We start from the raw sequence: 14173 nt of genomic DNA, 5'->3' as shown, positions 1-14173 counted from the left end.
ACAATTCAGGAACAATTAGTCCACAACGAAGCAGCACAACTTTACAGTGGCGGTTAACTATGACTGAAATATTTCCTGGCGGTAAGAGAGACAGAGTTCCTTATTCCTCCCACGGTGACGACTCTTAAAGAGCAGGGCCTTGATTCATCGGCCCTTTGGAGGGCCAGCATCTACATCATGACTACTGTATTAACCTAACGTGGTAAGAGTACAGTGTGTCACTTCTGCCACTGATCAAAACAATATCAGTTTGACAAGTAGGACTGAATTATTGTCCTCATCATCAGTGACTCATGCAAAAATCAGGTTCAAACGGGATAATGTTAAATCTCAATCACACTAGGTTTAGTCGTGTCTATTCATGTCTAATGATACAGCTGCACACAAAGTAATGCTAATTGCTCACTTACTAATCCACGTCAATGCGTCAACTACCCATTCGTCCGCCGCAGCTAACGATGCGAAAAAATAATTCAGTCGTGGGGCAGCCCACCTCTGGTATCCACTGTGAGAGCAGCAATCAGCAACAACATTAAAACCACTGACAGTAAATAAAGAGCACTGACTCTGTAGACAACTCAATGTTCTGCGGAACAACTTAAAAAACGTGAAAACAGGCACCTGGTCTCAAATTTCACTAGATCCTAAACTGATCAAGTATCTGTGGGATGATCCACAGAGGCCCCTCCCATCAAACCATACGACCCAAAGGACCCACTAACATGATTATATGGCAACCAAATTCAATACTTGGTTTTAGGTGTTTTAACCCCTGAACCCTAACCCTAACAATAACCCTAACCCTAACCCTTACCCTAGCCCTAATTCCTTTAATAAAAGAGCATAATAATTGAGAAATATAAAGGATAAAAACACAATGTGACTATATCTGTAGTCACATACGCACACTGACCAGCATCAATAAAGATTTGTGGATGGGGAAGTTGGCTTCCAGGCTACAAATGAGGCCCTTCGTAATATGGAGAAGAATGTAGTGTTTTATTTATATTCACAGTAAAATAATCATGCAGCTGGATATTAACTAGCATAATAGAGTATAGTATATCAGCTGTGTGATGACTGTTAGACCGTACTGACACCCGCCTTCCCAATTAGATTTTGATGTTTTAAGAGGGAGGGGGGAGAGGGGGGTCTAGGTGTTAATTACTGTAGCGGTCTGAGGCAGCTGGGGACAAGTGTTTTTATTGGCTATTTGGGGCCCCAGCCATGATCTCACACTCCGCACTAAGCCTGTTTAGTCGCTGACCGAATGTCCCGAGGAAGCGGCGACGTGGCAGACGATGACCACAACAGAGTCCTTGAGCAAATTCCTGCTTTCTGCCACATCCTCGCTCAGGACTTGATAATGATTATGGCTGGTAACGTTGACAGAGTAAACAGATGGTTGCCGTTGAATGAAATGAATAAACGGCGATCGATTCTATTTGTCACACACCCACGGAACAGAAATGATTATGGTCTGCTGGCTACAAAGGTGATGGATATTGAGTGTTTTGCGACTGCGAGGCTGTAGCCGCCTCCAGTAAAGCTTTCACGCACGCTTAATTGAATTCTTTATCTATTTGATCTGTTTTGTATTAAACGTAGTGGGATGTTTGTTGGCTTCCTCATTACTAGATTAGAATACAAAACCCCTTTTCTGGCCTGGGGCGGAATCTTACATCTCGCGTAATTATTCCGACGACTTATTTTCAACCTCTCTCACGCATGCACACGATAAGTGGCGACAGTGCATCAAATTTCCAGGAAACAACTCATCTTCTCTCCTCTGGCGCCCTTTAAATCACATGTGTGTGTTCTTACACATAATAGTAGTGGCTTGCAGAACGCAAATGAGATTTACTTCCTCCTGAGATATGCTTTGTTGCGTGTACAATTGTCTGTGGGTGTCAACCTGTTGCTAAGAATTTCATTTGTACATGCAGCTTGTAAGCAACAAATGTAACAGGGATGACACTGGACTCGATGCAAACACGGGGGTAAAATGTCCAATTTGTATATTATTAAACCTGTTTCATATTTTCAGCCGTTGAGGAGGAAGAACGAAAGGACGTTACTGCAAAAACTCCACTTCATAAAACATGTTGATTAATACCTGCTCCGACTTCCTGATAACGCCAGTCTGAAACACGTTATAAAATATTATGTGAGGATAAAGGTTAGATGGACTGACAGTGGGGGGAAATTGGAGATTTAACTACAGCTGCTCCATTTCTTCAGTCTTGTAAAATAAGCGATTAAGAGATAGCGGGACCTCTGACCTGCCACCAGGGGCTGTGAAGGTCGGCGCAGATTAACTCGATGATGTCACCCGTCTGGATGTTGAGCGGCGGGCCAGACGTGGGGCTCGGCGCGCCGAAGTAGTTCCTGATGACCAGCATCTTGGGCAGACCTGCAGGGTGGAGAACATGAGTACTCACTGAAAACGTGGTTCACGTGAACACTACTAAAGCTGAATCATGTTAAGAGTGAATGAGGCCTTAATATTTACTCTACGTCATTGGATAGAAATTAAACCACAGCAAACCATTCAGCTTCACACGGTTGCCTGCTTTCATAAAAACCCTGTGGGATCCAGTAGTACTTAAAAATTAATAAAATGAAATGATTTTAATGAGATTGTTGAGGTTACAGCAACCAAAACCCTGGAGCAATGACTGGCTTTTACGCTGCCTGTTTTTAAATCTGGTCAAAAATGTATTTATTTCAAACAGCTTTTTTGTGTGTTTTAAATTTCTTCTTCACCGTGTGTGTCTAAAAGTTGCTTTATGAGCGAGAAAATCCCATATCCTTGACTTCTTCAGCTCGATTCCCACAATCATGAAGTCCACATTTGCGTATATCCACGGGCGTTTGACCTCAGATCCGAGGCGGGCGCGTTTGTCATTCGAAAGATGCGAGTCGCTCCACTGAACTATTCACGGCCCTCATTACAGGTGGTAATGGGAGGGAGTATACATGTGTACACACACACACACACACACACACATATACAAACACACCCCTTGTCAGCAGCGCACTGCCCTTGCAAATCATCTGGAGCCATTATTCATTATCATATTACAGATAAGCAACAGTGCACTCTGGTGCATGTCTGGCGATCGGGCTCTGAGATATAAGATAAGCAGGAGTGAGCCTTGTATGCAGGATGATAAACGGCCTCTTTCTCGGATTGAAGTGAAATGGATCAACGGCATCAGTATTTTGCTGAGATTTGTTGAAAACCAGCTTTACTTATATATGCAATGAAGAAATGGAAGAAAATCAATCTGCTGTTTGTCAGTATACTGGTTGGAAATGGTCACTGTTTTTATTTTCTGCATTAAAGGATCCATAAATCCTTTCCACACCTCCCACGACTACCACTACAGGGCCTAACAAAGGTATACTATTCAACAGGTAATTTACCACACGGTGGTACATGGAAGAGCCTTTAGATCGAGCTGAATCTGCTGCAATTACCTCAGTCAGCACTATCTGATTTTATACAATGGCCAACTTTGCCCCCATTATCCACCGATAGAACACCGCAGCTGAATTAAGATAATTCATTATGGAGCACCCACCCATGTCACGCAAACAAATCCCGACTTCACATCCCGTATCTTAACACAATTGTGCATATCTTTCTTTGCACCGCGGGGAGATAGCGTCGTGCGGCGATATAATGTGAGGGAGAAAAAGGCATGGAGACGGCGCTAAAGCTGAAGGCAAACAAGGGGGAAAAAAAAGTCAACAACGTTGTATTGAAAGCTAATACATCTATATCTGCCTTGCTTCTCTCTCAGAATCGGTTCCAGTGCCGCGGCGCTGTGGCTGGCAGCCTGACATGTGCGATCTTGCCTGAATAGAACTTCTAAAGACACAGGGCCGTGGAGAATTGAGTCTCAGGGGCATGAATTGCATTCCTATCCACACAAGGACGAGCCACGTGTTAGTGCACCTTTGAAAACAGACAAAGAGAGCAGCGCTGGAATATTATGAAGCGCCGAGGGCTGGGGCAATCAAATGCCTATTGATTTTAATGCGTCTTCAGTCAGAAATGATTTTCTGCGGCATAATGGATGGAGGGGTGGAAAAATGAGTGTTGAAGCCAGGTTTATAAGATATTAAAGGCCCCGCGTGCAATGTAGCCACACACGGCTGGAGAGGATGCCGCATGTTAGTCGTGTTTTGCAGGAAGAAAGGAGAAAGCAGGAGAGGCTCTGTTTACTGTACGCGTCCAGAGTAAAGTTGGCCGGCTTTATACGCCACGGTTTGATCCAATTAAACCATTTATTTGAGCCTATTTGTGGTAGAAATACAGTCAATAGCTGCCAGGTGCAAACCTATATGCTGCCATGTGACCAGATCAACTACAGACAGTTTTGATAGTAATATGTGAAGTAAAATATGAAAGGCTCAGGGCACAGGAACAGAGTGCGCATAAATAGGTGCAGGAGAAAGTAAAACAGCAAACCATTTGATTAAGTCACAGTGAAAACAGCAGCACAGTCAAAATGTGAGGGTCTATATCCCTGTGGACTGAATATATGTGTATTAGAGGCAAAATAAACCATGGGAGGAAGTCATCTACACTCTCTGATTGTAAAGATGTTTTTCACTTTATTACAGTTTCAGATGGAATTCATTTGGAATGAATTAATTTAGTGGAAATAATCTGATTAACCCAAAGTGAAAGTAAACTTTAGTTATGTCCTTAAAAATAGATGCAACCACATTTTTTTTTAAAGATCATCATACTCCAGACTAACAGACTATGTTCAAGTAGATTTTTTGACAATAAATAACGTTAGGCCGCTTCTGCATTAAAAAAATCAAAACAACGTTTATAGAGCTTGCATAGTTCCATCAGAAGTTAACAAGCAGGATTTGTGCCGCTGCTGTACGAGCTCTTGTGTGCACATGAAATCCCCAGTGGAAGCAAGCAGACTACAGAATGGAAAAAAAGAGAAATATGCGTGTGAAGTGGGACGATGTCTGAAGATAAAGTTCTGGATATCTCACCTGGATCTCGATCTTTGACCTGTGAACACACGCAGACACACATAGTTAGACTCAGTCACAGAAACGGGCACAAACAAACAAGCTTAAGCCTGAAGTTTCTTTGTTTGTCTGCTATGACTTTAAGGTCAGGCATTACAGAAAATGCAAAGCAGCCAATGTCCCTTTCTACAAGGCTAATAACTGATGACCTACTAAATCAGTTATTAGCTGCACAGTTAATATCTGAACATGACCTGCAGTCTCCCACATGCACGCAGGCCCAGTACATCCAGCAAGCTCTGCATGTACTCACATGCAGTGTGCAAACGCTGCCGTGCTGCAGAAGAAATATTTCATGCAGAGCAGAAAAACTAGTCGCTTGATGGGAAAATGCCGCTGTTTTTAATGATGCAAAGAATAGTTTTTTGCAAACTATTTTCAAAAATGTGACTGACTACAGTCGAATTGGTCGAATGCCACTATACTGCCACTGTGCATGTGCATACATTTTTTCCTGCATTGCATCAGACCAGTTTTGTGAAGCGCGTTTTGTGCAAAGACAACACTTAACATAAACTTCTAACGCACTCACAAAGACATTTCTCAGTTTATTTGCACAAAGCTCTTACGGTGCAGCTTCAACCTCGCTTATTGACGTGCCTCGCAAGGATTGATAATTCTCCTGCTTAGGGTTGCTTCTGAGCATTGTACCAGTGAAGCCGTTTCAGAAGCAGCACAGACAGCTCATGATAAAATAATAATAATAAAATTAAAAAAATCTCCAAAAACATTTTATATTTGGAGTCAGGCAGGGCTGCGGCAACTAAAGTCAATTGGAGGCTCCTTGGCAAATAGCTGCAGGAGAGAGAGCGGTCTTCAAAGTGCAGCAAAGCTTTGGAGAGGAGGCGAACGGCAGACAGACAGTACGCACACAGCAACACGGACACACACACGAGAGCACGGCGGCGGCAACGGCAGCAGCAGCAGCAGCAGCTCACCTGAGTTCTGACGGTGCCGGAATCTGAAAGAAGTTTGAGAACAGGCATAGTGAATGACGGGTTAGCGGGTGCACGCAAACACTTGCACACACTCATCGGTACAAGGCAACACTCTCTCATTAGTGGAGAAGGCGGACGCTCGCGTCTGACCGCGGTTCGCTTTGTTTTTTTTTTCGCTGCGCTGCCACTACCTGACAGCCGGGATAGAGGAGGTAACGAGGCTGGTGGGTGGAGAGGGAGGGGGGTGGTGGAGGTGCTGGTGGTGGGGGGGGCAGACCTGTGGTTTTTGCTCCACCAGTTTCTTTCATTGGCTCCCTTAGGGATGGGTTACACCCCCCTAGACACACACAGCCACACACCTATGCACACACTCCTGTACCTGTGCAAACAGAATGATTACATAAACACACATATACCTCATACCTCCGCGCACACGCGGGCGCACTCGCGCGCGCCTCTCGAGCGGGGGCCCGCACTTGAACTCTGACCCGCTGTGCAAACGCGGCGAGCGAGCTGATAACAGAGACAAACGCGAGTAAACAATGGCTTATCTCGGCCTCGCATCGCGCGCGCGCGCGCTCACGCGCAAAAAGGAGGCGCGGCCGCCGTGGTTGTGTTTGTGCACGCAGGAAAAATGCGTTCCTCGGGATGTTCTCTCTGAGCCTTACAGTCAACAAAGAGCAGACTCTGGGAAAAGTGGAGCAAACGGGGAGCGAGTTTCGCATTCCAACGCCCGCTTTCGCCGCGCGCCGTTTAGTTTCAGCTTGCCGGTGGAGTTGCAGACACCTTAAAGTGCTTCTGCGTGTATCCCGGCAGAAGGCTGAGTGCTGCGTGGAGTAATGAGAGGGCAAATTCAAACCAACACCGCAGCCTCAACAGCTCCGTGCTCTCCTGCCGCCGGTGTCACCACAATCTACCGAGGTGCACACTGTGCCCAGGTGGGCCTGGCAGCGCCGTTATTGCCTCTGCGACCCGATAGCACCGTGACAGATGCCATGTCCAACAGGAGCTGGCAGCCTGCCACGGGGAGCACAAACACGCACTCGCGCAATCGTGACATGCTGTATTACTGGTACAGTGTGTGCAGGAACGCTGTAACAGCTGAACTCGCACACTTGCCGGTGCGTAAAATATTGCGCAGAGAACATGATCGTGTACTTTCATAAACAAACTGTGTATATTTAGTTTTTTTTTTCACCTCTTCGTGGCCTCTCTGACAAACACACACACACACACACACACACAGAGAAGACACGCTAAGCTGGTTTCTTTCTTTTTTTTTTCTTTTTTTTTCACATGTCTGAAGTTTCCTCCTCCATCTCTCTCAGAGCTGTCACTGCTCCTGCACAGGGAGCTGAGTGACAGACACACAACAGGGGCGTAATAATAAAGTCAGGAGTTTTCTTAAAACTTTGGGTTTTGGGGATATATGCGACGATACGGTGACATCGCCTTTAAGGAGCCGTGAAGTGTCAAAACCAACCCAGAGACGCGGGGGAGCTTCTGAATATTTTCAATACTAATCGAATAACTTGGGTGACCTTGGTTTAAAGGGAGGACTTCTTCTTTTATTTAAAGGAAAAAAACAAACAAACAAAAAAACAACCTAATTTGCACAGTTCTGACTATTTATTTTTTTCCACCGTGCAGCTTTTTAAAGCCGACTGCAACAGCTCCCAGACAAACCCATAATTTGTCACGAGGCACTCATTAGCTTTTACGTAAGATTGATTGTCACCTGTCATCATGTTGATGCTGCCATTAAAAAGAAAAAAAAGTATCTGTCTGTTCAATTAAGATCTGCCTACATCATTTTGTTCGGGGACAAGCTGTTCAGCGCAGACACGAGGCGTGACTGAGAGTTACCTGTTTTTCCGCAGCTGCCAAAGCGACCCAGGCACTCTTTATGGGCACCCAAACCACACTTGGAGCACAAGTAGCCCTGGTTAAAGATGCCCCTGCAGACACGGGAAAAGGAGGAAAAATGCATCACAAAAATTGCTTTATAGAATACACAAAGTCGTAATAGTGCAAAGGGAAAGAATGCATCTGAGCTGAAAGTTTTCCCATCAGCTCCAGGAGGAGCAGCAGTGGCCGAGCGGTTAATTTATCTTGTTTGAGGGCGCGGGCGCTTCTGTTTGCCGTGTTAGCAGGATCGGCAAGAAATTGGGCATTTTGGGTCATAAGGCAGTGTATCCAACTGGGGACTCCCCTACTTTCCCTTGGGTACCGGTGACATTTGTGGTGTCGTCTCCTTGGCTATTGAAACGGGTTCCTGTGTGACATTCTGGTTCCCTTCTGGGTGTAATGACTTCCTTTTGTTATTATTTTTCTCTCAAGTTCAACTCCTGGTCCGAGAAAGATTTAAAATCCACATTGTTCCACACCTTCGCTTTACATCTGATACAATTATCGCTGACTTCTGCCAAATACATATTGTGCAGAGGATCTACCAAGTGGCAAACTGCAAACTGATCAAGATTATGTAGCTGCCATACACTGGCTTATATCTACAATAAAACCACACTAATATCTTGCAAAATATCTTTAAGTAAAAGATATGCACACACACACACACACACACACACACACAGAGCATGAATCAGCAGTGTGTGTGTGTGTGCGTGTGTGTCTGTTTTTGCTTGCATAAACCTCTCGGAGGTCCTTATTAAAAGGACATGAAAGTAAAAGCCTGCTCTCCAGCTAATTGTCTGTTTAACCTCTTTGGGAAAAACTAGCATGGAGTTCAAAATGCAGGGAAGCTGTTATTTTAGTTTGTTGCCTTGGACAAAGGAGGAAGAAACTGAGTTTTAGCCCGTAGCACATTAGGGCAGGAACATAATAGAATTTCCGTGTTATGAAAACACATGAAAAGGAAAAGGTTCACCTGCTAATTTTCCTGAGGGGAACAATTTTTTTAGTGCGTATTCCTGCATGCAAAAGTCTACAAATCAGTCCCAATACAGTACACCTAAAATAATAGTCTTAATGAAGTTGATTCCTCTGACTGTATTACTGTCTGTGACGCAATAAGCTCACCTTCTGCTTCAGTGTCTTTAGGAGTCACAATGCATTAGTCCAAAGCAACAATTCTATTTAGAGGAAAGCTAGACATGCTACCCTCTCCAGAAGAACTGCACTTCAGACATTCCTTTATTCTTGTTTTTCTCCTATTTCCCTCTCACAAAGTGTCGGTGAATCCGCCGCCTGGCTCTGTATATTCACAGCACAATAATCTTGTCCCCGGTCCCCATCCATCGCCTTGAAGAAGTGCTGAAGTGTGACAGACGTTTTTCTTCACCGTCTTCGCTGGGTGAAGCCACTCAGTCGTTCCCGCTGCGCGGGAGACCATGAGGAGCGGTCCTTTGGGTGCAGATACCATTCAGCGAATTCAAAGGGAACTTTGTGTAACTGAGGCACATAAGTGCGGAGGAAGAGAGAGGAGTAAAGCAAAGTGACGAATAGATTGTTAGGGTACACCGGAGAGGAATAGGGAGAGCGGAGGTCTTTCAAAGAAGTCCTGACAGTTGTTTGAAGGGAAAGGGTCCGCGTGTCGTCCTCGGTCTTTATGTTTGGCGATAGCCTTGAAAAGGTTTGTGCGCTGCTTCCACTGTGCCTTTGTGTGTGTGTGTGTGTGTGTGTGTGTATTTGGGGGAATGCACGGATAATAACTGGCCTCTTACCTCAGCAGCATGTGGCAAGAGTTGCAGGAGGTGATCCTCTCGAAGGTGTGCATGCGAAACTCGTGGAAGTTGTTAGCTGCATTCTCGGGACGAATGTTCGATCTAAAGAAGGTGGAACGCACAACAAACATTAGGAAACTTCACTTTCAGTTCATGAACTGGTAACTTGTGCCAGTGAACCACCTTGAAAATGTCACTGCATTCAAGTCTTGGAATTAATGTTTAATTGCTGTTTGATACTTCCAAGTTGTAGGCATTGCCTTTTCTGCTCTGGGACTTTTTTATGCCTTTATTTCATAGCGCAGTGAAGACAAGAAATCATGGGTATGAAAACTACACTGATCAGGCATAACATTATGACCACCTTCCTAATATTGTGTAGGTCTCCCTTGTGCCTCCAAAGTAGTTGTAGCTCATCAGAGAGAAACTGTGGTGTCTGGCAACAGGATGTTGTGTTAGTGGGGGTCTTTGGGTTCAATGGGTTGAGGGGAGGGGCCTCTGTGGATCATCCCACTGATACTTGATCAGTTTAGGATCTAGTTAATTTGGAGGCCAGGTCAACACCTTGTGATGTTCTTCATGATCTCCTGGTCATAATGTTATGCCTGATCGGTGTATGTCCTCAGTTTACTATGTGAATTATTGGTCCCTCGTTCTTCACAATAACTTGATTTCCATCCTAAAAATCATCAATCAGGTACCTGCAGCTTGGTGGTTCACACCATCAATCATCATGAAATATTGAAGATTTAAATCCACCACAAGTTTCGGCTCCTAATCTTTGGACCAGACCGTAACAGACGCTGACCACTGTCAACACTTTTTCCCTCTCAGTAACTAACCGCATAAAAACTAATTTGTGTGCTTGTAGCTCAATTTGTTACAGCTTTCAAACAGCTGCGCTCCTTGTTGAAAACGTCCGTTTTAAAGCAAAGACAAAGCCTTTCTTTTTGTTTTTTTTTGTGGTTTTCTTTTCATTTCATTTATAATTGCGGCCAACAAACTCTTCCGAGGATACAGTAGCAATTCACTGATACGCTTCTTTGAAGTGGGGAGAAGAGAATTGCAAGTAGACAGCCAAGGTCTGCTTGAAGTGAAGTGTTGCCGGGGCCCCTTGGGACATGGTTGCATGTGAGTGTGGAGAGAGAGTGAAAGAAAGAAAGAAAGAAAGAAAGAAAGAAAGAAAGAAAGAAAGAAAGAAAGAAAGACGTATTGAAAGGTATCTATCTTAGGTTTTCTGAGTTTCAATAGTCCCTCAGTGATTTTGTTTACATAGGTTTTTGGCTTTTATGCACAGCCGCTAGTTTGAAAGCTTTAATAAGTAGGCAAACTAAAGGGTTGTAACATGTTTGGTGACAAATAGTTGAGAAATGTGTCACATTTTTAAAGGATTACATCTTTTTCAGTGGTATTCACTTTAGAGCCAATAACAAACAGCGTCTGCTTTGGAAATAAAGGCAGCACCGATAACAACTGTTTGCAGATCAGTTATTAAGCACCACTGTGGGAGCGATGTGATTGTTTGGCAAAGACTCTCTACTCCCATAGCTCGTTAGTTAAAAGTTAATCAGCCACAGGTCCGTTTTCGTCTCAGACTCACAACACACAGCGCTTCGTCTTCTCGCTGCGCCCTCCCTTCCTTTTGAGGTGGGTTACTTATCTTGTGGCTCAAAAATGATGCGTCGCAGTTTTGTCTAAAAATGCATGTCTAAAGTTGGATTTCACCTGTTAACCTGCGGCTGCTCTTGCCGCTGCTGCTGCTGCTGCCACTGGCAGCTACTGTAGGTGTAACAATAACCTAATCCAATAACACTTAGCTCAGCGTCAGAGGAGATCCAGCGGGAGTAGGGGGGGATTTAGTTTTGGTCCGTTGTATTTTTAGGAATTATGAGGCTAGGGGTAAGGGACTGAAGCAGCAAAATCGAAAGCGATCACCATCAGAGCAGGGCTTTGCTGAGATAACAGTGTATCTGCGATAGCGCGGAGATTGAAATCAAATGTGCATTGCGGTATCATGCTTGCAGTCTCGTGCAGACGCTGGATATCCTCTTTCATGTCTCACATACTCTATCTGACATCATGAACATGATCTTTTTTTTGTCCAATGACATTTTAATCAAAGAATGCAACAACATCCTTTATTTCTGAGAAGGGTTGAAACTGAAACACCTTTTAAAAAACACCTTGAACAGATTCTTGGTGTGGGGATGCAATTATTGAGCTTTTGCACACTAAAAAAAAAAAACAAACAGAATTGATTTTATATATTTAGTTTTAGGAGTGTAACATCTTCCAATAAATGTGTTGCAAAAGGTGAATGTGAACCCATTTCAAAGTGCATACCTTTGACTTGTAACAATGGCTGGATTGTTGTGCCGTTTGAGTGGTTCTGCTCCCTAGAAGTAAACTGACACTGATATCAGAGAAGCAGGATAATCCTAGTGAACTGATGTAAGTTATTCTAAAGCACTTGTCGTTAGCGTATTCTACTCTCTTTCTCTGCCGGATCAACAAAATAAATCTTAAATGAACGGAATCACAGCTTTATTTCATGGTTTAAAATGAGGAAACTGACTCCGGGCTCCTACAGTAGCTGAGCACTTCTCACCCACTTTCATCTTCGTCTCCTTTCATTTGTTGTTTTAAACCCACTTACACTTTACACACCTCTGTCTGGTATTTTGAGTTTAATGCACTTGCATTTGAGCGAAACCCATAGCCTTCCTCGTCTTTGAAGCAGACGGTTGGTGGCCGACATCACCCTCTTGCATATTTCCTACAATCTGAAATGTCTCCGGGGCAGAATATGTCATCACATGTTCACTGAGCCACGGGGAGAGGGTGCCTGGTCTGGTCTAAGTAACATCCACACCAGTGTCAGGTCAAAAAGTTTCCAATCTCTGACACTAAAATGTGAACCACAGCACCAGGTTTCTGTGCCTGGGTTCCAGTTGTTTCTTCATAATGCAGCGATTCATTTGCTTCTCTTTTCACTGCTTCTTTTTTATCTCACTATAAAAATATGTCTCTGACTGTACAGTCAATCGCAAAACTTGCAGTTTTTGAAATTAAGTTTACAATTTAGACTCTATTAAAGCCTAGGATTGAAGCTAACGCTGCTAGCCTCCATGCTCAACTGTCACTTTTTGCCAGTCAGTGGCCGTAACCATGGAGACGTCACGTGCATACCCTCTACTGTCATAAGATGGTCAGCTTACTGCTGTATCAGTGGTCGTAATGTTATGCATATCGACAGCTTACTGCGCAAACTCCTGTTTCAGACAATAACTTGAATTCACAACCATCTGCCATGTTTCCTGCATTCCCAAGTTTTTGCGAAGCAGAACATAAAAATATTTCCATCACACAGGCAGAACTAGCTCCTCTTAACAGTTCTCTTCTCTCACTTGAAAAGAAAATGCATCGTCGCTCCATCTATAAGATGGTCAGTTTAGCTGGATCTCCTTGCAATAAGAATTTGGGAAGCTGAAAGTTGGTGTCATGTCAATCAAATGAGAAAGAATACATTCATTAACTTCCAGCTATATAATGAGGTGTCGACCTGCTCAGTTAGTAGAGGATCTGTGAAACAATTAGTCGGCCAGTCTTCCCTCTTGGCTCTGTTCCACGTGTCACTCTTCTTCTCATGCTGTCACCGCCAGAGAATTTTTGGACGCGGTTCAGGATGAGGACTGGTTGTTGCAGTTTGACAACGTACGCTGAGCGCTTCGATTACCTTCAGACAGTCGCGTGTTTGGTTTAGTTGCTCTCTCAGAAATCATCAAGTGGCCTTACTCGAATAACAGGACCGGCCGGGCCTCTTTGGGTTTTGATGATGACGATGTGGCAAAATGCCGCCGGTCCGCAGAGGCGCACTCTTATCACTCGGCCACGCATGGACGCACGCATGCACACACAAGGGAAATACACACTCACATGGCCATGCCAAACTGCTCCAGCCACTTCTTTTTAAGCTCTTTGGTCTTGAAGAAGAATTCAAAGCCGCTCTGGCCCTGGTTGTGAGTGAGGTAGAATCCGTAGGACCACTGCAACAGGAATGAAAAAAAAAAAAAAGAAATATTCACACGTTTGAGACAGAAAATTCAACAACGGCGAAGAAACAAATTGAGGGGTTTTTAGTGACAGACAAACAGAGCAGGAGAGAGGATGGAGACAGATGGAGACAAAGAGATGAAAATGAAAGAGGGATGCCTCGGGGAGAGCAAACACGAGGGCTGAAGGGTTGGAGGGCGGAAGAACTGACAGACAGAGACAAAACGCAGAAGAAGAGCGTGGAGGAGAAGGCGAGTGTGAAGTAGCTGTGCCACATAACCGCTGGGCATCAAACAGCGTGAGCAGACCCAAGTCGTGAGTGTGCCTGTAATCAGCCGCCATTATCCACTTCAAAGGCTAAACATTAGTCCATTAGCCTCGGTGTCAACGCAGGCATCTATTTTCCAGGCAGCATTACTAAGCGGATGCTTT

General features: G+C 44.3%; 1 protein-coding gene across 2 annotated transcripts in view; it reads right to left on the bottom strand.

Annotated features, from left to right (window-relative positions):
- The window catches only part of LOC124995643 (guanine nucleotide exchange factor VAV3), an 84496-nt gene that overhangs the window by 16169 nt on the left and 54154 nt on the right, over positions 1-14173 (bottom strand). For both annotated transcript variants that reach the window (XM_047568158.1, XM_047568159.1), the window contains exons 15-20: positions 13625-13734; positions 9689-9790; positions 7872-7963; positions 6006-6028; positions 5029-5047; positions 2283-2413 (exon numbers count right to left, since the gene is read on the bottom strand). In XM_047568158.1, the coding sequence (XP_047424114.1) occupies positions 2283-2413; positions 5029-5047; positions 6006-6028; positions 7872-7963; positions 9689-9790; positions 13625-13734 (477 nt within the window). The remainder of the gene's footprint in view (positions 1-2282; positions 2414-5028; positions 5048-6005; positions 6029-7871; positions 7964-9688; positions 9791-13624; positions 13735-14173) is intronic.

This window comes from Mugil cephalus, chromosome 18 (assembly GCF_022458985.1).
Source record: "Mugil cephalus isolate CIBA_MC_2020 chromosome 18, CIBA_Mcephalus_1.1, whole genome shotgun sequence".
Taxonomy (NCBI): Eukaryota; Metazoa; Chordata; class Actinopteri; order Mugiliformes; family Mugilidae; genus Mugil; species Mugil cephalus.
Note: the sequence above shows the minus strand (reverse complement) of the source record. Positions and strands in the feature narration are given on the sequence as shown.